Raw genomic sequence first — 24773 nt, 5'->3', positions numbered from 1 at the left:
GGGAAACGAGGGGAAAAACGAAGGGGCAAAACAAAGGGCATGCCCCTTTGTCGCGCCCCTTCGTCGCGCGGCGCTTAGGAATTCGTGGCGTTTTATGCAGCCGTCACCCTCCGATGATGTCAGCAAGGGGGCGTGACCAGGAAATCGGTCCGGCTGGCTTGCCGCGGGTACAGGGTGCAAAGTAGGTGCAAAGTCCAGGTTTTTCCAGCAGAATAAGGCTCTCAGGATGTTGCAGAGAGCAGTCGGAGGCCCAGGCTCGAAGCCCCTCCGAATTCGCCGCGTTTTATGCAGCCGTCGCCCTCCAATGATGTCAGCAAGGGGGCGTGACCAGGAAATCGGTCCGGCTGGCTTGCCGCGGGTACAGGGTGCAAAGTAGGTGCAAAGTCCAGGTTTTTCCAGCAGAATAAGGCTCTCAGGATGTTGCAGAGAGCAGTCGGAGGCCCAGGCTCGAAGCCCCTCTGAATTCGCCGCGTTTTATGCAGCCGTCGCCCTCCGATGATGTCAGCAAGGGGGCGTGACCAGGAAATCGGTCCGGCTGGCTTGCCGCGGGTACAGGGTGCAAAGTAGGTGCAAAGTCCAGGTTTTTCCAGCAGAATAAGGCTCTCAGGATGTTGCAGAGAGCAGTCGGAGGCCCAGGCTCGAAGGCCCTCCGAATTCGCCGCGTTGTCGGTATGGATCAGGAAAATTTTGTTGGACAATCTCTGAAGGCCATAGCACGTACCTGATTGCCCTGAGCGCCAAGAAGCTAATTTGACAAGAACATTCCTGAGCGGATCACAGGCCCGGGTGCTGAGCCCATCAACATGAGCTCGCCACCATACGGTAGATGTATCCGTGGTTAGCACAATTTGCATGGGGAGACCCTGAAAGGAAATCCCCTGGTCCAGATTGGAAAGTACCCGCCACCAGGACAATGAGTCTTTGAGAGACGGGGTGACTTGGATGCATTCCTGGAGGCCCCGAGTGGCTTGTTGCCACTGTGACCTCAGGGTCCATTGGGCTTTACGCACGTGTAAACATGCCAAGTGTTGCGACCGGTCTTCAACGGCTTTGCCCCGCCTACCTCTCACTACTTGCGGCTCCTCCCGCTCACCTCGGACTACTGACTGCTGCGGCGTCTGTTTGCCGTCCTCTCCAGCGTCCCCGGACCGGCTTTGGTGCTGCCTCCCGCCATGCTCCTCCAAGGTACCTTAGGGCGCACCCGCCGCCCTCATCTTTATTTCCACGTTGGCGCGAACCTCAGGGGCGTCCCCCTGATATGACGTCATGCTGCCCGGATATTTAAGCCTACAGTATTTGCTAGCTCATCGAGTTAGCAATGGTAACTCTACAGATAGGATTCGCTCTCCGCACCGAAGCTGCTCAGCCACTCCAGCACTATCTGGAACTCTTACACCCTTCGGGGTTTGCTAACGGGGTACCCGCTCCTCGGGGGCCTCTTCTGCTTCTTTCAGGTGCTATCAGGAAACCGGTACTCGCTCCTTGAGGGCCCATGTTCCCTGAGTCACTGCCTGCACCTTCAAACCCTTCTACTTGGAAGACTTCACTAACAGTTTCCATCTGTGAGTAAAACTACCATCTATTCCACAGTACTGCTTCACTGGAACCAGGTACTCGCTCCTCGAGGGCCTGCTCTCTGTTCCGGTGCCAGACCTCTCGTCTAGTGGAATCTCTGTTACTGCTACATGAGTACAATACAACTGAGTCTCTCTGCTCTAAGGGATCAGGTACTCGCTCGGGGGCCTGCTCTCCCTGTCTCGGAGCTTCTCCTATTTCTACCTGGGACTCTGAATGCTTCTTATTGTGTACTCATAACTCTCAGTCTCTTTCCACTACAGCACAGCCTAGCAGATTCGCTGTTCCAGCGTTCTGTGGGAGACCTGCCCAGCCGGGCTCAACATCTACTACTCACTATTGCCACCTCTGGTGGTTTCCAAAACTGTTTAATAAAAGATTCAAATCTGTGTTTGTGTGTCCAGAGTCTAGCCTGACACTGTGGTCCCTCACGGGACTGCCCCCTGTAGGCGTGGTCAGCTACCACAGTGTCCAAGGATCCACCCAAACATCAATAACCATAACAGATTGCTAACTCCATGGATCTGACTCAGCTCAATGCCTTGCAGGCCATTCCAGGACTGGCCTGGCGCATTGCTGAACAACAAGATGCATTAGAAAAACTAACTACTGCGTTTCATCAGCTGCATGCACAGAAGAATCAAGACTCTACTTCCAAGAATGAAGGTCAGTTACCTGAAGTAACTGTAAAGACTACTGTGCCTCTTGCTGCTCCAGTACATTTCTCTGGGGAGATTCAGAGAACTAAAGGCTTTTAAAATCAGTGTTGTATGCATTTTGCATTACAACTTTCTCACTTCCCTACAGCCTACGCCAAGACTACTTACATTCTATATTATCTTGATAGAAGGGCCTTGTCTTGGGCTTCCTCGCTGTGGAAACGCAAAGACCCTATACTTCAGGATATTGACGGATTTATGGACTTGTTCAAATCCGTTTTTGATGATCCTGCCCGACACAATGTTGCTGGTTCTGCTTTGGTGGACCTGAAGCAAGGCAACCGACCACTGGCTGATTTCACTATAGAGTTCAAGACTCTTGCAACTGAGTTACTTTGGGACCCTAGATGCCTGAAAACTCTCTTTTTCAGAGGTTTGGATTCCTGCTTGAAGGATGAGCTGGCCGCTTGTGAGACACCTGGCTCACTGGACGAGCTAGTGGCCTTAGCTACTAGAATTGATCACCAGCTTCATGATAAGGTGCAAGAACTCAAGCCTGGTAAAGGACCTGTTCAGAAAGAAGTTCGTGCTAAGCCTGCACTCAGGATGGTTCCTGAAATGCCTGTTGCCAGTGATGAAGAACCGATGCAACTTGGTCGCAGTCACCTAACATCCAAAGAGAGAAGACTTCAGAAGAAGAATGGTTTGTGCATGTACTGTGGACAAGCTGGTCATGCAGTCCAAACATGCCCCATATGATCGGGAAACAGACAGGCCTAAGTCCTGCGGGAGGACTTTTCTTAGGCCTTACTATGCTCTCTCCTCCGCTCTCTCTTCCTGTCTCTCTGGTCTGCGAACCTTTGGAATTCCAGACCCTTACCCTGGTGGACTCAAGAGCAGGAGGTAATTTTATTCTATGACGATTAGTGGAAAATATGAGGATTCCCATCACCACTTTGAAGACTCCACTACTCTTATCGTCTATACATGGAGAGTCGTTACCGGGTGAGGTTACCTGTTGTACCGAACCAGTATCCTTCCGCACCACAGCCCTCTGTACAGAGTCAATTTTCTTCTTTGTGTTAGAGAAGGCCACGCACCCTATCGTTCTGGGGTTACCCTGGTTGCAGCTGCACATGCCACAATTCAACTGGGCTACGTTGGAACTCTCCCGTTGGGGCCCAGAATGTCATGGCAAATGCCTAAAGGAGGTCTCTCCTATTCTCTGCATGCCTACAGCTCCAGTGATGCCAGGACTGCCGCCTCAGTATGCATCATTTCATGATGTTTTCTCCAAAGAAGCTGCTGACATCCTTCCCCCACATAGATCTTACGACTGCGCAATACGACCGAAACCTAATGCTGAACCTCCTATGGGACGTGTCTACCCGCTGTCAGTGGTAGAGAACAAGGCCATGTCTGAGTACATTGAGGAAAACCTGCAAAAAGGTTTCATTAGACCATCTAAGTCTCCTGAGGGCGCAGGCTTCTTCTTCGTGGGGAAGAAGGACGGCACTCTGCATCCTTGTATCGACTATCGAGCTCTGAACGAGATCACGATTAAAGACCGATACCCCTTACCTCTGATCTCAGAGCTGTTTGATCGACTTAAAGGAACCAAGATATTCTCAAAACTTGACCTAAAGGGAGCCTATAACTTGGTTCGCATCCGCGACGGCGACGAGTGGAAAACAGCTTTCAACACTCAAGATGGCCATTTCAAATATACGGTAATGCCCTTTGGCCTGTGCAACGCTCCCGCTGTGTTTCAGAACATGATGAATGACATTCTGCGGGACCTTCTGTACAAAAGTATCGTTGTTTACCTAGATGACATCTTGATATTCTCACAGGCTATGTCTACTCATCTAACAGATATCAAACAAGTATTACTGAGACTTCAAGAACATCGTCTCTACGCCAAATTGTCAAAGTGCAAATTCCACAAAGTCTGTGCCTTTTCTTGGCTATATCGTCTCAAAACAAGGCTTCCGGATGGATCCCCCAAAATTAGAGAGTATCAAGAATTGGTCTTAACCTACCAGTCTGAAAGCCCTGAGATGATTTTTGGGGTTCACAAATTACTGTAAAGAACTACTCTTCTTTGACAGTGCCCTTAACTGAAATGACACGGAAAGGGGCCAAGGCTTCTAAAAGGTCTGCAGAGGCCATTTCCGCGTTCGAGAAATTAAAGACTGCCTTTTCCACTGAGCCATGTCTGCGTCACCCGGACAGCAATAGACCCTTCATCGTGGAGGTTGACGCTTCAGGTGTTGGAGTAGGAGCCGTGTTAAGCCAAACTGGAGATTCTAAAGCCTTACATCCCTGCTCCTTTTTCTCCTGCAAAGAAGAACTATGGGATTGGAGATAAAGAGCTCCTGGCTATTAAACTGGCATTCGAGGAATGGCGACCTTGGCTTGAAGGCACCCAACATCAAATTACTGTATTCTCGGACCACAAGAATCTAGAGTATCTCTGTCATGACTTCGTGCTCAAATATCACCCCAGAGACAAGAATACCAGAGCTGATGCCCTGTCACGCTCTTTCCTCTCTGAGGATATTCCTGAAGAACCTCAGCACATCATCGACCCGAAAAAAGTTATCTTGGCGGCTACCCATTCTGTGCCTGCCTGTAAAACAATTGTGCCTAAGAACCTCAGAAACTTCTATACTGGGCTCATGATTCCAAATTGGCTGGCCATCCTGGTCAACGCCGTACCCTGCTGAAATTACAGAAGTACTATTGGTGGCCTACTATTAAGGAAGACATACTCCTATGTAGCGTCATGCTCCAACTGTACCAAACATAAACCTACTTCTGGTCAGCCTTGGGGATTGCTACAACCGCTGCCAATTCCAGAACAGCCATGGACTCACATCGCTACTGACTTTGTAGTTGATCTACCTCTTTCTGGAGGAATGAATACTATCTGGGTGACGGCTGACTGTTTCAGCAAGATGGCTCATTTTGTGGCACTGCCTGGCTTACCCTCAGCCTTGGAGCTTGCGAAGCTCTTCATCACATACATCTTTCGTCTTCATGGCCTACCGAAGCACATAGTCTCGGATAGAGGATCTCAATTCATGGCAAACTTCTGGAAGGCTTTGTGCAAGCTATTTGACATCTCTCTGGATTATACATCTGCCTATCATCCACAATCTAATGGCCAAACTGAAAGGATGAATAGGACCCTAAAACAGTTCATTCGGGCCTATGTGAGTTGCCGTCAGAATAACTGGGCTGAGCTGTTACCATGGGCTGAATTCGCCATTAATTCACATCCAGCATCATCCACTGGATCAACACCATTTGAAGTGATATACGGACATTTACCTTCACCGCCACTTCCACTGAAGCTCTGTGTCGTCCCCAGAAGCTCAATCCACTGCTGATGATATCCATCATGGACTCAGACTAAAGATATTCTAATTAAAGCGGGTGATCAAGCAAAGAAGTCCTACGACACTCACCATTCTAAAGCACCTGTGTATCAAACTGGTTACAAAGTCTGGCTATCAACTAAGCATCTGAGACTAAAGTTACCCTCCATTCGATTCAATCCTCGCTACGTTGGACCGTTTCCAATTCTCCGACGTCTTGGCAACATTACATACAGTCTGAAGCTACCGCCTGGATTAGTAAGTGATCAAATTGCACGGCTGTGCCTGGTGGGACTGTCTCTTCCTGCCAGTGGGGTGTGGGAACCCTGCTGACATATCATTAGCCTGCATCACTATGCAGGACTCACTTATTTGGAAAGGAAATGAGGCAGTTGCAAGAGGGGGGTTTTATGGAGACACTTGCTGCCACACCAAAATTTTGCCACCTGAAGGGACCGCCTCACCCTGCTTAATGATAGAACCACCCTATCCTCAATTTATATGGATGTGCAGATGCTAACATTTTGGTTAGCTGCTGCCACTTAGCTGGATAAGTCCGGTTATCTGGCTGTAGTTAGCCACTTAGCCAGATAACCTCATAAGAATAGCCATCCTCAGCCTTGTTCCTGATACAGTCTAGATTTTGTGTAATACTTTTTGTGCCACAAGGTATTTAAGCATGCAGTGTTTTATAGAACCTAATATGAATTGAGAATGGGTAGAATCAGAACTTAAGGTAAATCAATACTCAGCCAACACACGTGGGTTAATGTGCTTTTATAAAAGTGCTAACACAACCTAGTAATGATCAAAGGCCTAAGAAATGTTCTACAAAAGTAACATTATTTGGCTTAATATATCGCTTGTGTGCAAATGTAAGATAAATATACCAACTGTTCTAACTTAAAACTCATGGTTGCCTCAACTTAAAATCACGGGCACACCTAAGAAGAAAGAAAAGTCAAACAATGAATGTGAAATACAATAAAGGTTTATACATTTAGAAGATCAATTTTCATAATCATTTACCTGGGTAAAATGGCTTGGCTGATAACTGCTCTTCTCTTCCTGGCTAAAAACATGCCTGGGATTTCACAGCATATGTACTTTTAACCAGGTTAAAAAGAAGCAATCGCATGGATGTGTTTCAGTCAGGGGAGTAAAACAATGTGCACACTTGGGGGCCGATGCAATAGTTATGTGAAGGTGGGCGCTGAACAGTCAGTGCACGGTTTCTTAATTCGCCCCCAGGCGCCCTTCCTGGGGACACCATGCAATATTTAAATTAAGGGTCGTGTTAGCAAGGAGGTGCTACGGTCGCTTGTGCGCCCCTAGCGCCTCCTTGCTAACGAGAGCCCGAGAGCATCGGCCATCCACCGATGAGGAAAACTCGACACCGAGTTTATCGGTGTCGGTTTCCCCAAACACCGCACAGCTAGGGGGTACAGGAAATGGACGCTTGTCTATTGAGCATCTGTTTCCTGCACATGACTGCCGGCGCTTTTTGGTTTTTTTTTGTTAGTTTACTTTAGTTTTTCCTCCTGTTTAATACTGCAATGATATTAAGTAGGAGGCAGTACAGAAAAGCAGTTTTTTTCTGCTTTGCTGTTCTAGTTTTAGGAACGCTCAGCTATTAACGCCTGCTTCAGGCAGGCACTAATTTATGATCGCTAAAATGTATGTCCTAGATGCAATTTTTTTTTTTTTTTTGCATCGAGAGTGAATACCTAATAGCCTCATTCACATGCATTTGCATGTGATGAACGCTATTAGATTCACTCCACGTTTGATGTGCATTGTAGAGGCGCTAATCCCCTTATTGCATAAGGGAATTAGTTAGCGCCTATACAAACCGCTTCCAACTGCGAGTTATACAGTGCGCTCAGCTGAGCATACTGTATTGCATCTGCCCCTTGGCATTTTCAAATGTATATGTGCTAATTTTTGCTTTCTTGGCTGCTCATACAAATAGCAGGTGCAAAGTACACAGGCATTTTTAGCATGCAGAATTTATGAACAGTAATTTTTAAAGGGGAATAATGTGTGTAAAAGTACTCACATAAATTGCAAATAACTAGGGCTATTCACAATTAACCACTTATGGGGCAATTTTCAAAACTATCTATTTTATTGCCAGGCCCGTGGGTACTTTTACCCACATGCTTTACACCAGTTTTCAAATGAAAAGTACACAAATAACTTCCCTTTGAAAAATGCTGAAAGAAGAGGTACCCATTGAGATTTGCATCTCCTTTTTCTGTGAGTACTTTTTCTAGCAAAACTTACATACGTTATCTTTTCCTATCTAACCCCACCCCAGGAATGCCTCTCGGAATCCACAGGTAAAAGTGCAATCATTGTTCTTTTTATTGCATCTGGGGTGGGCAAAGCCAGGTAAAATGGCTTTTGAAAATTGCTCTTAATGTTTTAAAACCAAAGGTAAAGGAATTCCCTATTTCAGGAAGATCAACTATTTTGTACCTGAGGAAGTCAATGAATCCAAAGATGTTCCAAATAATGGATCCCAAGCAAGAAGATCACTGTTCACCCTCCTGCAACAGTTGGCACATAGAAATAAATATGAAGCATATGTTCGTAATACAAATGACATTCAATCAGGTTGATTATTGGGTAAAATCATTCTAACTAAAACCTGTGCAATAGATGTTCTTCAATCAGTGGTATCACTATTTGACTGAGTTAAATTTTGGAATTATCAGTTGCAAGTACCTATTATTCTGTTAAGTGTCTTCAAAAAGACACAGACATTTGAAAATAAGCCATACATTACATCTAAAACATTTTGCTAAATAAAGTAGAGTACAGATTATCTTCTGCATAATGCATAAATGCTCAACGGCTAGAGGCACAGATTTCTGGCAAATCTAACCTTCATTGAGGGGTTTGGATATAATTCCTAGTCCCCCTGTGTTGGACACAAATCTCTGCATCCATCTATTAATTTTCTTCTTCCTGGTTTCATCTGTTGCTCAGAAAGACACCATCACACATTCTCATTGAAACAATATGGGACCAAACAGCACACATTTGGGAATCACACCAAGATCGAGGTGAAGTCCTCTTTGCACATGTTCCACACACTGCGCATATCTACTACCACAAAGATTAATCATTTCTAAAGTGCTACTAGACATATGCAGCACTGTACAGAAACACAAAAGATAAAGTTCCTGCTCCATGGAGCTGACAATCTAGTCAAGACCAACATAAAATGACAAACAAGAGTCTGTGGGAAGTATATTTATTGAAGACTTTAAAAGCAGCTTCAAAAAGCTAAGCTTTTAAACTGGATTTTTCATATGCCAGAGAGGGAGCATGAAGCACAATCTCAGAAAGGCTATTTCAGGCATAAAGTACAGCAAGGTGGAAAGTATGGAGGTTGATCAAAAGAGGGGTTGATGTTGGAGGTGGAGGATGAGGTCACAGATAAGAGCGACTTACAAGATGAACGAAATTCACAAAGAAGAGTGCAGGGAGAGAGAAGATACTGTCAGTAATGAGGAGCTACAAAGTAAATGCATTTACATGTGAATAAGCAAAGCTTGAACTGTATGTGGAAGTAGACAAGGAACCAGTTCCACATACTGACTCTTTGTCCACTTGAGAAGAGGTGTTAAGAGGTTATAGCGAAGGTGAAGATAGGTAAGTCGTGGAGCTGAATTTTAATAGACTACAGGGTAGAAAGATGGTTCAGTGGGAGGCCTGTAAACAGCAAGCCATAGTAGTTTAATCAGAAGGTGATAAGTGTGAATGAGTACTTTGGTAGCTGCTCGGGAAGGAAGGCATGGATTTTAGTAATGTTGTATATGTTTTCTCGTAATCTGCTTAGCACAGATGTTCATATATAAGCAGAATATAAACATTTTAAATAAATAAATGAGAGCAAACAACAGTATTGGACAGGATAATAAAAAGGAGAGAGAGGCATCAAAGATGACCCAAGGTTATGGACCAAGAGAACTGGGAGGATGAGAGTGCCATTCCCAAAGATATAAAAAGAAGGAAGATGGGAAGTGGAATTGGGGGGCAGGGGTGGGGAAACAAAGTTCCATGTTGGCTATGTTAAGTTTAAGGTGGTGGCAGTTGACAATGTCAGGCAAGCAGGCTGAAATTTGGGACTGAATTTGTGGTGAAATCTTTGGTGTAGAGAGATATAGCTGAGAGTAATCAGGAAAAATGTGGTGCATGCAGGCAATTTGAGTGGACACGGATTTATTTATTTAAAATTATTTTAATACCGTTTTACAATTAGAGTTGGGCAAAACAGTCACAGGTAAAATATACATAATATGCATAAAAACAAACATAAAAACAAAACAATGAATAACTAGGCTAAATTTAAGACAAAAACAAAGTAAGCAAAAGGTAAAGCTTATATCTGACTGTGGCTGTATGAGGTTAATTTATTACTGTAAAGCATGGGAACCAAAGGCATTGGAGAGCAAATACGTTTTTAAAACTTTTCTTAAAATCTTTAGGGTTAAAGATCTGCCTTAAAAAATCTGGTATGGAGTTCCAAAGTAGAGGACTGGCGACTGACAATGACTGTTCCCTGGTTGTATCAAGCCTGGCTAGACGAATGGAGGGAACTTCGAGGAGGCATTTGTTTAAGGATCATAGATGTCTGTTAGGTCAGTACACACGACAGGTAGTATATAACCAGACAGAAAGGATTATGTATAAGGGAGTGTATAGTGGAAAGGATTTTGGAGTTCTGTCTTAGCTGAATGTAACTTTGCCTTTTTAACTACATTTTGCTTCATTATGCCACAAATTAAATGCAAAGGGAAGCTTAGAGAGCACCCCTAATAGCTCCTGAAGAGAACCCTATACTCAGCAAAAGATTGTTGGGTTCTTTACCCCAATATCAGTTGAAGTGCCCGGGAGTCCATGGCAGCAGATGCCGGTGAGAGCATGGCATCACAACAGAAAGAGGTGGTGTCCTTGAGCCTGGATGCATCAGCAGCCCCCTCCACCCGCCTTGTGTGGTTTCCATTGTGGAGGCTTCATCTTTGCAGGAGGGGCAGGGTGTAGAGTCAGAGGCAGCAACATCTGGGGAAGCGTTCCTGCTGGCTTTTGTAAGATCTGAGGTGGTCAGGAAAGAGAGCAGTGTGCATCTTGTGTCAGAAGCCCCATGAGATGAATTTAGATGAAAACTGGAGCCAGTTCTAGGGAAAAATCAAGCCATGTGCCCCTGCCTTCTGTGACTGTGAAATTGGATGCTGTAGCAAATGTTAAAGCAGGCCCAAACTCTGGGACATTTCTGAGACTGTTCAATCAACCCGTCTTGAGAAGTCCTCTACTACAACTCTTGAATCAGTCTAGTGGTCTAGATGCTTTTGAGCAGGCAATTTCTTGATTAGTTACTTTAACTTCAATATCTAGGTGAATGCAGTCTAATGAACATTCCCTTACTATCCAGAGAAAACAGAGGCTTTAGAGCAAAGGGTGACCCAGCTATCTAACACTTGACTGGATTTGGTAGAGGGAAGCTTGGTGCAGGCTAGGAAGCTAGAACATTTGGAGAATTTTCAAGATATTTGAATGTTCATGTTTTGAATTTTCTGAGTCTCACCCTTATTTAAGAGCATCTCCTGGAGTCTTAAGAGTGCCATCTGAGGCCCTGCCGCCTATCAGCAAGGCCTATTTTTATCTTTTGGGAAGTATAGTGCAAGTCAGGGAATCTTCTCAGAAGATGATCCCTCCTGATCTTACAGGTCTTTTGGAAAACTTGTGTTTCCACAGGAATGGGACTCTAACATGAGACTTTTTTTTTTCACAATAGACAAATTCACTTTCTTGAACAAAAATGTTGGTTGTTTCCTGATATTGATAATAGAAAACATACGCATATGCAAATTTAACACTTTGATTATATGCAGAATCTTTTTTAGTATAGCTTTTTTATATATATAGAACCATCATACCACCCTGTGGTATCTGAACTTAAGAATAGTTCTATGGGTATACCAGCCTAGGGTCACTTTTAATCATCGGTCCCAAAAGTCCAACTAAAGTGTGAATGTCATAAAAAATTAATTTTTATGTTTTTTTTTGTGATTTCTATCACACCTTAATTTAAACTTAACTTACCATATTTTTCGCTCCATAAGACGCACCTGACCATAAGACGCACCTAGGATTCAGAGCGGGAATATTAAAAAAAAAAATTAAAAAAAAATGGTGTGCTAAACAGACTCGGGTGGATTTTAAATGCCCTGCTCGCGTAAATCCGCCCGGATTTACGCGAGCAGGGCCCTCGCGCGCCGGCGTGCCTATTTTGCATAGGCCGCCGGCGCGCGCAAGTCCCGGGGTTTTTTAAGGGGGCGTGTCAGGGGCGGGACGCAGCGTTTTGGGGGCGGGACCGGGGGTGTGGCGCCGGCCCAGGAGCATGGTCGAGGCCTCCGGACCAGCCCCCGGGTCGGATGACAGTGCACCAGCAATCCGCTGGCGCGCATAGATTTACGTCGCTTCTAGCAGGCGTAAATCGAGGGACAAAGGTAAGGGGGGGTTTAGATAGGGCCGGGTGGTGGGTTAGGTAGGGGAAGGGAGGAGAAGGTGAGGGGAGGGCAAAAGAAAGTTCCCTCCGAGGCCGCTCCGATTTCGGAGCGGTCTCGGAGGGAACGGAGGCAGGCTGCGTGGCTCGGCGCGTGCAGGCTGCCCAAAATCGGCAGCCTTGCGCGCGCCGATCCAGGATTTTATAAGATAGGCGCGGCTATGCGCATATCTTATAAAATCCAGCGTACTTTTGTTTGCACCTGCTGCGCGAACAAAAGTACGCGATCGCGCTCTTTTTTAAAATCTACCCCACTCTGTTCCCGGGCGTCTGTGCGTCTTATGGAGCAAATTAGGGTAGGGCATAAAATGGTTTTTTTTTGTCCCCATTCCCCATCCTAACCCTTTAAATTTAATTAACTACAGCCCCCCACCCTCCTGACCCCCCCCAAGACTTGCCAAAAGTCCCTGGTGTTCCAGTGGGGGTCCAGGAGCGGTCCGGGAGCGATCTCCTGGACTTGGGTCGTCGGCTGCCAGTAATCAAAATGGCGCCGACAGCCCTATGCCCTTACTATGTCACAGGGGCTACCGCTGCCATTGGTCGGCCCCAGTGACATAGTAAGGGCAAAGGGCCGTAGGCACCATTTTGATTAATGGCAGCCGACGACCCAAGTCCAGGAGATAGCTCCCAGACCCCCGCTGGACCACCAGGGACTTTTGGCAGGTCTTGGGGGGGTCCAGGAGGGTGGGGGGTTGTAGTAAATTAATTTGGCAGCTCTGCGGGGGGGGCGCAGGAGGGGTTCGTTAGATTTTTAGGTTTTTTTTTTATATTCGCTCCATAAGATGCACAGACATTTCCCCCCCACTTTTTGGGGAAAAAAAAAGTGCGTCTTATGCAGCAAAAAATACGGTAATTTAGAGAAAAAAAAAAGTTTGTACTCTGGGTGATCCAATGAACAAAATGTTTTATACTTCCTTCAAATCATCCAACCAGAAAGCACCCTGTTCCATGCTTCCGTCAAACAATCCAATTGGAGTTCACCCGAGATTGGCGAACCGTCCACCTCCTGGTGGTAAGCTCCTATGGCACTGAGGTGCACCCAAACGGAGTTGGGTCTTAAGTCCCGTTTCAGAGAGATGCAGCAGATAGTCCAGGAGTTGTCGGACAAGGCAAGAGAAGGGATCGAGGCCCTTCTGCTCACAGCAGATGGCGAATCTCTTCCACTTTAAGGCATAAGACTTCCCGGTGGACGGCTTTCTTGAAGCCATTAGGACCCGGGTCACATCCTCCAAAAGGTCCAGAGGCTGCAGGATCAACTTTTCAACATCCATGCCATGAGAGACAGGGCATGGAGGTTGGGATGGCGCAGCCTGCCCTGATCCTGGGAGAGGAGGTCCGGGGCCATCCCCATACGGATCGGGTTCTTCCTGGACAGTTCCCGCAGCAACGTGAACAAGATGTGTCTTGGCCAATGCGGGGCAACAAGGATCATGGACCCCTGATCCTGGCAAAGCTTCAGGAGAATCTTCATCACTAATGGAAGAGGTGGACAGACATACAGGAGGCCCGTCCCTCAATGGACAACAAAGGCATCTGTGGATGGCACGCCATCTGACCTGGTCAGAGATCAGTACTGGGGAACCTTTACATTGCTACGGGAGGTGAACAGGTCCACGTCCGGGATCCCCAAAGATGGAAGATCCAATCCGCTACCTCCTGTTTCAGAGATCACGCATGGGGCCGGAAGGTATGACTCAGTCAGTCCACTAGGGTGTTCTTGGCGCCCACCAAATACACGGCCCGGAAAAACATCCCCTGCGCCTTAGCCCAACTCCAGATTTGCTCTGCTTCCCGACAAAGGAGGAAGGATCTGGTAGCCCCTGCTTGTTCATATACCACATGGCCACCTAACTGTCCATTCAAACGAGGATGACCTTATTGGCTAAGCAATCCCGGAAGGCCCACAGGGCTTATCGATTCACCCTCATTTCCAAAAGTTTTATCTGAAACTGCGCCTCCTGCGCAGTCCAGAAGCCCTGGGTGCGGAGGTCATCCACGTAGGCTCCCCACCCCATGTAGGAAGCATCAAGAGTAAGCAAGACCCCGCTCCAGGTTGAGTGGAGACATTCACCAAGTCAGGGAAGTCTTGAGTGAGGACGACACCTGTATGCAGACCTGAAGGCCCTGGGTGGCCTTTTGCCACTGGGAGCGCAGAGTTCACTGGGCTCATCGCATATGTAGATGGGCAAAAGTAGTGACATATATGGTTGCGGCCAAGAGTCCTAGAAGTTGCAGCATTCGCTGTGCCAAAACTAGCTGGCTCTGTTGAATCTCCCCCACTAGGGAAGCCAGGATGTGTGCCCTGTCGTGCAGCAGGAAGGCCTTTGCCTGTGTCGTGTCCAGCACGGCTCCAATGAAAGCCATCCTTGATGAAGGGCGGAGATTTGACTTCAGGTAGTTGATTAAAAACCTCAGGTGCTCCAGGACCTGAATGGTACTGCAAAGCACCCACAGTGCCCTGGCCTGTGTGCCCCTCTGGACCAGCCAGTTGTCCAGATATAGAAAAACCTGGAACCCTAGCTGGCGCAGAAAAGCCCTCACCATGGCTAGGCATTTCATGAAAACCCGCAGCGCAGAGGCGAGGCTGAACAGAAGCATGCGGTACTGGAAATGCTGGAACCCAACCACAAAGCAAAGGTACCTCGTTGTGACTTGGAAGGATCACGATGTGGGCGTACGTGTCCTTTAGGTCGAGGGAGCAAAGCCAGTCCCCCTGGTTTAATTGGAAAATTATGGTGCCCAAGGATACCATCTTGAACTTTTCCTTTTTTAGGAATCTGTTCAAGGCCTGCAAATCCAGAATGGGACGGAGGCCTCTTGTTTTCTTTAGAACAGGAAGGGAAGTAAAACCCCCAACCCTGCTGCCCTTGAGGAACAGGTTTCATTGCCCTGGTCATTAGAAGAGCCAAGAGCTCCTCTTCAAGCAGGTCTGGATGTGAGACTGAACCCCACTGAGAGTTTGGGGGAAAATCTGGTGGCGTCTCCACAAGATTCAGCCCGAAACCAAATCGGATGATGGACAGGACTCACTGATCCAACGTCACGGCCAGCCACCAGTCGGCAAAAAGGCGGAGCTGGCCCCCCAACTGGCGGGTTCCCAGGCACTGGAAGAGATGACTGGCATAGACCCCCTTGCTGCCAGTCAATACCCCATAGCGGGGCTGGTCTGGGGGGCTGGCTGTGGGCAGCAGCCCCGCTGCTGTCAGGACCTACCCCTGGTGCTCACCTGCTGCGGGGTCTGGAGTGGGGGGCCAGCGGGAAATACTTCCTTGGCCTATAGAAAGGCCTCTTCAGCCCTGTCTGGGATGATCTTTTGGAACAGGCCGGTGAGGCAGAGGCGCCAGCGGACAAGTGCTGGTCCTTCGGCTGTGCAACCGCCTCCTTGACCTTGTCGTTGAAAAGATTATCGCCTGTGCCAAGCAAATCAGCCAGCCGGTCTTGTACCTCAGAGCGAAGGTCCGAGGCCCGAAACCAGGCCAGACGGTGGGCAGAAATACCAGCCGCCACTACACGCTCCACCATCTCAAAGACGTTATAGGTAGCATACACCTCATGCTTACCACATTCCAGGCCCTGTTGGACAAGCGCCATAAGGGCTTCCTGAGGCTGCTGCGCCAGGCCGTCTGCCACCTCTTGGACCTGTTTCCAGAGGTTGCAGGTATATTGGGTCATGTATAGGAGGAGGTAGGAGGCAATAAGGGCCACCAACATGGAGCCCTAATACACCCTCCTACCCATGGCATCCCATGCTCGGTTGTCCTTACCCAGAGGGGCTGACGCATTGGTTTTAGATCGCTTCACTTCTTGAGCGCTGACTCAACCAACACGGACTGGTCGGGAAGCTGGCGCATTTCGAATTGCACGAGGTACACCCCCCCCCCCCCCCCTCTCGGCCTTCCGGTTAACCAGGGCGACAGAGAGGGGGATATTCCCAGAGCCAGAGAAGCGGTTCCTAGAAAATCTCATGCACCGGCACTGCCACAATTTCCTTTGGGGCATCGACAAACTGGAGGACCTCAAGCATTTTATGGCAGGCATCCTCTTCCATCATGAACTGGAAGGGAATAGCCTTGGCCATCATGCGGACGAACCCAGAGAAGGTCAAGTCCTCTGGTGGAGAATGCTGGCATTCCTCTGAAGGGGAAGGATCCAACAGAAGGTCATCGGAGTCCACCGAAGCATCAGAGGAATCCAGGTCCTAGGGGTCATAAAGGCTCTCAAGCTCTTCAAGACCACCCGGAAAGGAGGGTCATGGAGCCCCAGGCAAATCCCTGGGTGCAGGCACCGCGAGGCCCAGGGGGACCATGGGCCCTGGCCTGGGGAGTGCCGGATGTGGCACCAAGGGACCGCAAGGTGCAGTGGGCACAGACAGGCCCTCATCCCCTGAAGAATCCCCCATGAGGACTAACTCAGATGCCTTGTGTTTCGGTGTCCGGCGGGTCACCGAGGGATTACAAGGTACTGGCATCAACTGCGTTGGGAGAACACCGAGGAGGACATTGAGGTGGTCCAGCCACGGTTCCACCCCGGTCATCACAGTCTGCATCGGTGCAGGCGCCGGCATTGGTGCGGGTGCCAGCCTCAAAGGTAACTGCAAGGGAACTGGTATCTGTGGTGGGGGCACTGGGTCCCAATTGCACAGAGCACAATCCACCACCAGGCGCACCTGACATTCCAGCTCCACTTTGAATGTCTCTGACGAAAGGGCAGGTTGAGAGGGAAGGGTTAGGCTCGGCTCCTCCTCGATGCCATGAGGAGGGTCGATGTCCAGCAATGGAACCGGTGCAGAGGGCCCTTGACCATGACAGAGGGAAGATAGGGCTTCCTCATATTGAGGCCACTTAGGTGACAGGGCGACAAGCGCCATGGTCCTCATATGCCTGGTCCCACGCACAGATGGGGACTGGTGTCTATGTTTGCGGTATCTCCTATGGTGCTCGGCCTGGTCTTTCCCCAGTGCTGAGGATGAGGAAGATGATCCTGAAGTCCAGGATTTTGAGGAGACCAAGACTGGCCAATCCCCAGAGACCCCCTGCCCCAAGAGCTTCAGGAAAGGTGTGGTAACAGAGGGATCGATGGCAATTAGTTCCCCTTGGTTCTTGGGCATCAAGGGTGCTGACGCAGGACTGGAGGGCAATGACTTGTCCGAGCCAAATACTTTCTCCCTTTGTCTAGCCTGGCCTGGCCCCCTTTAGGGTCAACTGACCACACAATTCACAGCCACGGACATCGTGCAATGTCCCAGGCAGAGGATACACACTTCTTGAGGATCCGTTAGGGACATAGTCCAGGGGCACTGGTGGCTTTGGCAAAAGCCTGGGGCAGCCATGGGGTTCACAGAGACCGCAAGGGCATGATGACTGGTAGAGACGGGAGAAGCGAAAACTCACCGACCGAGAAAAACCCAATGGGAACCAGAGAGATACCCAGCGCAGGAAAGACGCAAAATTACAAAGAAAAAAACCTCACCTTTTCCACAAAAAAAATAAAAAAGGCACAAGCTCCACTTCCATGAGATGACAGTTCTGCGGAAAAGAAAGGACTGGAGAGAAACCTCGTGTGGATGTAGGGATAGTGGCATGCTCAGTGTGCCAGCCAAAGTTTTTAGAAACTTTGACAGAAGTTTTCCATGCTGGGCTCCTTGATGTCACCCATGTGTGAGGACTACCATCCTGCTTGTCCTAGGAGAAGGTAAATTATTTGTTTTGTATCTATTTTTATTTATTCTATGTATGTTTTATTTGTAAACCGCTTAGACTGAGAAAGCGGTATATAAGAAATTTTAAATAAATATCCAAGCTTGATGTAAACTCAACCTTTGTAGCTGCACCTTTTAGTTTTTTTCTATTTTCCTCATTATATCAAAGTTGCCCTCTGAAAGTTAAATGCTAGAGCAGTAGATTTACTTAATGTCCTCCTTCTAGCCATTAAGTTAAATTTGATCGCATCATGGTCACTGTTGATGAGCGCTCCCACTACCATTACATCTTGCACCAAATCCTGTGTTTCACTAAGAATTAGGTCTAAAATGGCTCTCTCTTTCGTTGGCTCTTTAACCAGCTGCTCCATGAAGCAGTCATTTATTTCATCTAGAAATTTCAACTCCCTAGAATGTCCTGATGTGACACTTACCCAGTTAATATTCAGATAATTGAAATCTCCCAATATTACTATGCTGCCAAATTTATTAGCTTCCCTAATTTCTGTTAGTATTTCATACTAATCATAATCTATTCAATTTGGTCAGGTGGATGGTAGTATACCCCCACCACTATACTCTTTCCCATCTCACATGGAATTTCCACTCATAAAAACATTAGTGTGCATTTAGTCTCCTGCAGGTTCTTTATCCTTTTGGACTCTATGCCATCCCTAACAAAGCACCACACCCCCTCCAGGTTAATCCATCTTATCACTGTGATATAATTTGGTACAGCACTATCTCACTGGTTATCCTTCTTCATCAAGTCTCTGAGATGCCAATTATGCCTACCTCTTCATTTACTACTTTACATTCTAACTTTCCCATTTTACTTTTTATACTTCTGGCATTAGCATTCAGACATTTCAAGGTATGTTTTTTTATTTGTATATACAACTTTCCTAGCAGTTAACAGGGATACTTTGGAATCTTTAACTCAGTCTGTTCTTTACATATAGGCATATGGGCTACTTTTGCTTTTATTGGAACTTCTCTATCAGGATGCTCTAACTCTCCTGTTTCTTTAGTATCCTTCCAAGATATCACCCTCTGAACTAAGTGCTGCTGGGGAATTAGCAGCTTTCCTCCACATTCTAGTTTAAAAGCTGCTCTATCTCCTTTGTAAAGGTTAATGCTAGCAGCCTGGTTCCACCCTGGTTAAGGTGGAGCCTATGCTTTCAGAATAGGCTCCCCCTTTCCTGAAAATATTGTCCAGTCCTTTTCCCTTCACCACTGTCTCATCTACGCAGTTAGACTCCAGAGGTCTGCTTGCCTCTGGGATCCTGTACGTGGAACAGGAAGAATATCAGAGAATGTTACCCTGGAGGTTCTGAATTCCAACTTTCTATCTAAGATCCTAAATTTGGCTTCCAGGACCTTCTTTCTACTTCTTCCTATGTTGTTGTTACCCACATGTACCACGACAACCAGCTCCTACTCAGCACTGTCTACAATCTTATCCACCTTTGCATCAAGCAGGCAAGTTACCAATCTATCCTCACATCTTCCAGCCACCCAGCTATCTATATTCCTAATAATCAAATCACAAACTACGATAGCCGACCTAACCCTTCCCTCCTGGACTCAAGCCCTTGGAGACCCATCCTCTGTGCAAGAGGATAATGCATCACCTGGATTGCAGGTCTTAGCTACAGACCACTTCCTTCACCAAGTTGATGCTCTTCATCCAGGTGAACTTGGATGCTCTTCATCCAGGTGAACTAGGGGCTGCCAAACTGGAGTTGGGACGGCTACTATATCCCTGAAGGTTTCTTCTATATACCTCTCTGTCTGCCTCAGCTCATCCAGGTCTCCACTCTAGCCTCTAGAGATTTAACTTGTTCACTGAGAACCAGGCACACACATACAATCTCTTACCAAATGGTAAATGATCATATATGTGGCACTCAGTGCAAAAGACTAGAAGGCCTCAATCTCACTGGACTGCTGACTGCATCTTAATATTGTTGAATTCTTAGTTAATTAAGTTGGTAAGGAAGCAGGGATGCATAAATTAAAGTCCTTTACATTTATTTGGTGTGTTTAATTTGCAATGACCTGCAAGGAGACAATAATTAATCTATTAATAAGATAAATGCTCGAGTGGGCAGGATCTAACCCATTCTGAGTTGTATTGAAACATCGGTGCTCAATGCCCATTATCATTGGCTCACTCATCCGCACATAGCACCTGACAATTTTGAATGGTGCAGTAGCACCCGATTTCGATTCGGTGCTAGTTTGTCTCCATCAGTGCAGTTGTGCCCAACGTCAATGCCATTGCTACAGTTGTGCCAGTCACCTATTCCGTCAGTGCTGCTGCACTTGACTTCAATGACCTCATTGCAGGGGTGCCCAACATCAAATCTGTGGGCTCTGCAGGGCTCGATGTTGATTCCTTCGGTGCTGCAGCCCCCAACATCAATTCTATCAGTGCAACGTCATCCAATGTTTGCACCATTGGTGCATCAGCCACTGCTGATTGCTCCCATGTCCCATCCAGGGACTTACTCTCCAGCTCCTCCTTGAGGAGTGCCCTGCCAAGATAAACTGGCAGGAAGGAGGGGAGGCCATGTCATCCAGGGAAAAGATAATTAACTTGAGCCCTTGGAGACTGGTGTGATTCTCAGGATTGAGGGTAGGATGAGCTCTCCTTCCCATGGGAATCTTTGAGCATTAGTGGCTGGTGCCACAATAACCCCTCCTCCTGCATCAGATTCTGGCCCGGTCTTGATCCAGGTGCACAGTTCAAGGGGGAATCAATGTCATCGACATGCTGGTGGTGCCATCCTGCATCCCTCAATATCAATGCTTCCATTGATGCTCATTGAGAGGACTACATTTCCTGGAGTTCCTGCCTGGAACAGCTAGTTAATAATGGCGGAAGCCTCACAGAAGAAGCCACCAGAAATACTATGATCTATACCCAGGCAAGTCCCCGATTAACCTGGGAGCAAGAGCCTAGCCCAACCATGCAGAGTACTGAACCGCAGACCCCCTGAGGTATCAGACTAAAGGCAACAAACATGACTCAAAGTGTTGGAAAACACTTTTTCCAGGCTATGCTGGGGTGCCAGGCCAATGTACTATGCGGCTGACCAAAAAGAAAAGATTAAGAAAAAAAGAAAAAAAACCTGAAATGGACAAAAACAAACCCCCAAAAACCTCTATTTAGATGATTAGAGGGAGAAAACAAACCACAGAGCCTACGAGAAAACAAAACCACAGAGCCTACGAGAAACAGTTCCTTCAGCTCCAGAAAATCAATGCAGCAACTGTGAGACAGAAAAAAAGGACCATGACTGCAGGCTCCACAGAAAAGATGAGGCTGAGGGGGATCAGCCTGGAAGGCAGGGACGTGGCTTGGCTGCAAATACCTAGTAGGGTATGCTCAAAGATTCTAAAAGCTTTGAATTCAAAGTTCCATGCTGAGTTCCATCTGATGATATCACCCATGTGTGAGGATTGTCATCCTACTTGCCCTGAGAGAATGATAATTTTTGTGTGGTTTGAATAAGTTAAACTCATTTGAATATTTTTGAATCAAGCCTGGGGAGGAGTGGCAAACTGACACAAGAAATCATCTTTCGGTAGGCAAAAAGAAAAAGCTGTAGAGTATGGAGTCATGGTAGGAAGCTAGAATAAGGCACACTTATAAGGAATTGTGTCTTCATAGAAAAGGGAAAAGTGGCAGACAAAAGAAAGCAAAGTTGCTTACCTGTAACAGGTGTTCTCCAAGGACAGCAGGATGTTAGTCCTCACAGATAGGGTGATATCATCAGATGGAGTCTGGCACAGAAAACGTTTAGCAAAGTTTCTAGAAACTTTGACTGAAACACTGAGCATGCCACTATCTGCATGGGGTCCGTCTTCAGTCTCTTAACTTAGCGAAAAAGATGAGCGAAAAATAAAACAAACCGACAGCGAACCCAATTCAGTGGGGTGGTGGGTGGATTTCCTAAGAACTAACATCCTGCTGTCCTAGGAGAACACCTGTTACAGGTAAGCAACTCTGCTTTCTCCTAGGACAAGCAGGATGGTAGTCCTCACAGATGGGTGAATACCAAGCTCACAGTGCCCCCAACAGCAATAACAGGACGAATAGCACTAAACCACGTGCCAACGGCCACCACAACAGAAGTGCTGTGGGATGCAATGGGAAGCAGCAAGAACCAGATACTGGGCCCTAGGTAGGGAGAGTTGGGTTCTCATGCCTGGAACAGACTACGAAGGACAGACTGGCCAAAGGTACTGTCTTGTTGACCATCCTTGCCCAAACAGTAATGCTCCACGTCGCAACCTTACAGATCTCAGTGATAGGGGCCGCACGAAAGTACCGCCACTGACGCTGTCATGGCTCTGAGTATGCTTTGATGCGGACTCCAAGCAGAAGGCCCGCCTGCTCGTAGCAGAAGGATATACAGTCCGCCACCCAGTTAGACAGAATCTGCTTGCTCACCGCAACACCCAGTCTGTTTTTGACAAAGGAAACAAAGAATTGCATGGACTGCCTGCGGGCTGCCATACACTCATGATAAAAGGCAAGAGCACGCTTTCAGTCCAGGCGTGCAGAGCCCGTTCACCCTGGTGGGAATGGGGCCTCGGAAAGAAGGTAGGCAAAACAATGGACTGTTGAGATAGAAATCAGTCACCACCTTAGGCAGGAACTTAGGGTGAGTGCATAAAACCACCCTGTCAAGAAAGAACTTCGTATAGGGCGGATAAATCATTAACACCTGAAGCTCACTGGCCCTGTGAGCAGAGATGACCACAACCAGGAAAATGACTTTCCAGGTAAGATGTTTAAGCTCATAGGAGCGCACAGGCTCCAAAGGAGGTTGCATGAACCATGCTAGTCCCACGTCGAGGTCCCAGGACACAACAGGAAGACACAGAGAGGGCTTTAGTTGCAACAGGCCCCTCATGAAGTAGCCAACCAAGGACTGCATGGAAATGGGTGCACCACTTATCTCCTGGTGATAAGCACTGATCGCACTCAGGTGGACTCGGATTGAGATAGTCTGTAGCCCAGACTTCGAGAGGGACCAAATGTAGTCCAAGAGTCGTGGAGTGGGGCACGAGAAAGAGTCTAGACCTTTCACCTCACAGCAGACAGAGAACATCCTCCACTTCAATCAATAAGACTTCCTGGTGGAAGGCTTTCGGGAAGCCACCAGTAACTGCGATACGTTTTCAGAGAGGTCGAGGGACTTTAAGATTATCCTTTCAACATCCAGGCAGTGAGGGCTAGCGACTGGAGGTTCGGTTGGCGCAATCTACCCTGATCCTGCGTAATCGGGTTGGGGGAAGTGCCTAAATGTATGGGCTCTTGTATCGATAGGGTCTCACAGGATCAGGAACCAGTCCTGCTGTAGCCAATATGGGGCGATCAGGATCATGGTGCCCCTGTCTTGCTGGAGCTTCAAGAGCGTCTTTCCCACCAGCGGGAGTGGAGGAAACGAATACAGGAGTCCCTCGCCCCAAAACCAGGTGAAGACCTCCAAGGCTGGTTCCTCGTCCTCCCTGCACAGGGAGCAGAAGTGGGACACTTTGTAATTCTGGGGGGGAGGCAAAGAGATCCACGTCCAGGTTGCCCCACAGGCAGAAGAGCCTGTCCGCAAGTGTAGGGTTGAGTGACCACTCGTGGGAGTGGAAGGCCCGGCTCAGGTGGTCTGTCACTACATTGTCTGTCCCTGCAAAGTAAACTGCTCATAAGAGCATGCCCTTGGACAGGGCCCAGGCCCAAATCTGCATCACCTCCTGGCAAAGCAGGAAGGAGCCCGTCCCCCCCTGCTTGTTTATGTACCACAATGCAACTTGGTTGTCTATGTGGATCAAGACTCTTTGTGGGACAAGCAATCACTCGCAGCTCCAGGAAGTTTATCTGACAACATGCTTCCTGTTCTGACCACAAGCCCTGCATGCAGAGACTGTCCACATGTGCCACCCAGCCCAAGGCAGAGGCATTGGTGGTCAGTACCACTTGGGGAGATGGTGTTTGGAAAGGAAAACCCCTCTCCAAGTTGGGCAGCTTCTCCCACCAGGAGAGGGAGACCCGGAGCGGTGAGATAACTTGCATCAGTGCTGAGAGGGCCTGGGTGTCTTGGAGCCACTGAGAGCCGCTCTCCTACCCAGAGCATCCAGGACAACCTCGATGCAAGAAGCCTCAGGGGAATTGATAGCACCGGAGGCACTGAGGGAACCAGCGGCCCTGGTACTCCCAATGGCCCGGGAACGGACTCGGGGAGTGGAGGCATCTTCACGGGCCTCAGGCGACGTTGTGCTCTTTCCTCCTCAGAGGATCTGAGGACTGGAATCGCTCCAGAGGGCAATCTCGGTGGCTGATTGGGAACAAAGGGGTCCTGGCAATCGGCTGTGTTGGCAGGATGCCCAACCAGACGTCGAGATGCTTCAGCAGGGGCGCTAGCAGCACAGGTGCTGTTCCAGTGTCGGTACGGGGGCCGGCACCGGGGGAGGCTCAACAATCCAGAGGGCACGGAGTACCACTTGTTCCACCCTGCGGTCCAATTCCTCCTGAAAATCTGGCGATGAAAGCGCAGATGACTGAGGAAGAGGTGGATGAGGCATCACTGGAGCCTCTATAGGGAGCCGAGGAGGCTCGGTGCCCGACACTGGAATCAATGGAGAACACCTGAGACTCCCAGGCCTGGAAGAGGATGAGGGCCTCTTTCTCCACGGGTCACTTTGTGGGAGGCTCGGCATGGGCCTGTGCTCTCCCGGCATCGGCACCAGCGCCATGCGATGACAACTGCCGGTGTCTGTGTTTCCCTTGGTGCTCAGCCCGGTCCTTCTCCAGCGCCGAGGAAGCAGACGATCCGGACGCCTTGGACCGGTCAAACGATGGAGAGGGCCGATCC

General features: G+C 48.1%; 1 protein-coding gene across 5 annotated transcripts in view; it reads right to left on the bottom strand.

Annotated features, from left to right (window-relative positions):
- Positions 1–24773, bottom strand: part of FCHO2 (FCH domain only 2) — a 532544-nt gene that overhangs the window by 242823 nt on the left and 264948 nt on the right. For 4 of the 5 annotated variants that reach the window (XM_029574710.1, XM_029574720.1, XM_029574729.1 and 1 more), the window contains one exon: positions 8099–8169. The exons of the other annotated variant lie outside the window; for it this stretch is intronic. In XM_029574710.1, coding sequence (XP_029430570.1) covers positions 8099–8169 — 71 coding nt within the window. The remainder of the gene's footprint in view (positions 1–8098; positions 8170–24773) is intronic. 5 annotated transcript variants of the gene reach the window in all.

This window comes from Rhinatrema bivittatum, chromosome 1 (genome assembly GCF_901001135.1).
Source record: "Rhinatrema bivittatum chromosome 1, aRhiBiv1.1, whole genome shotgun sequence".
Lineage (NCBI taxonomy): Eukaryota > Metazoa > Chordata > Amphibia > Gymnophiona > Rhinatrematidae > Rhinatrema > Rhinatrema bivittatum.
This window is presented reverse-complemented; position numbering and strand designations above follow the sequence as displayed.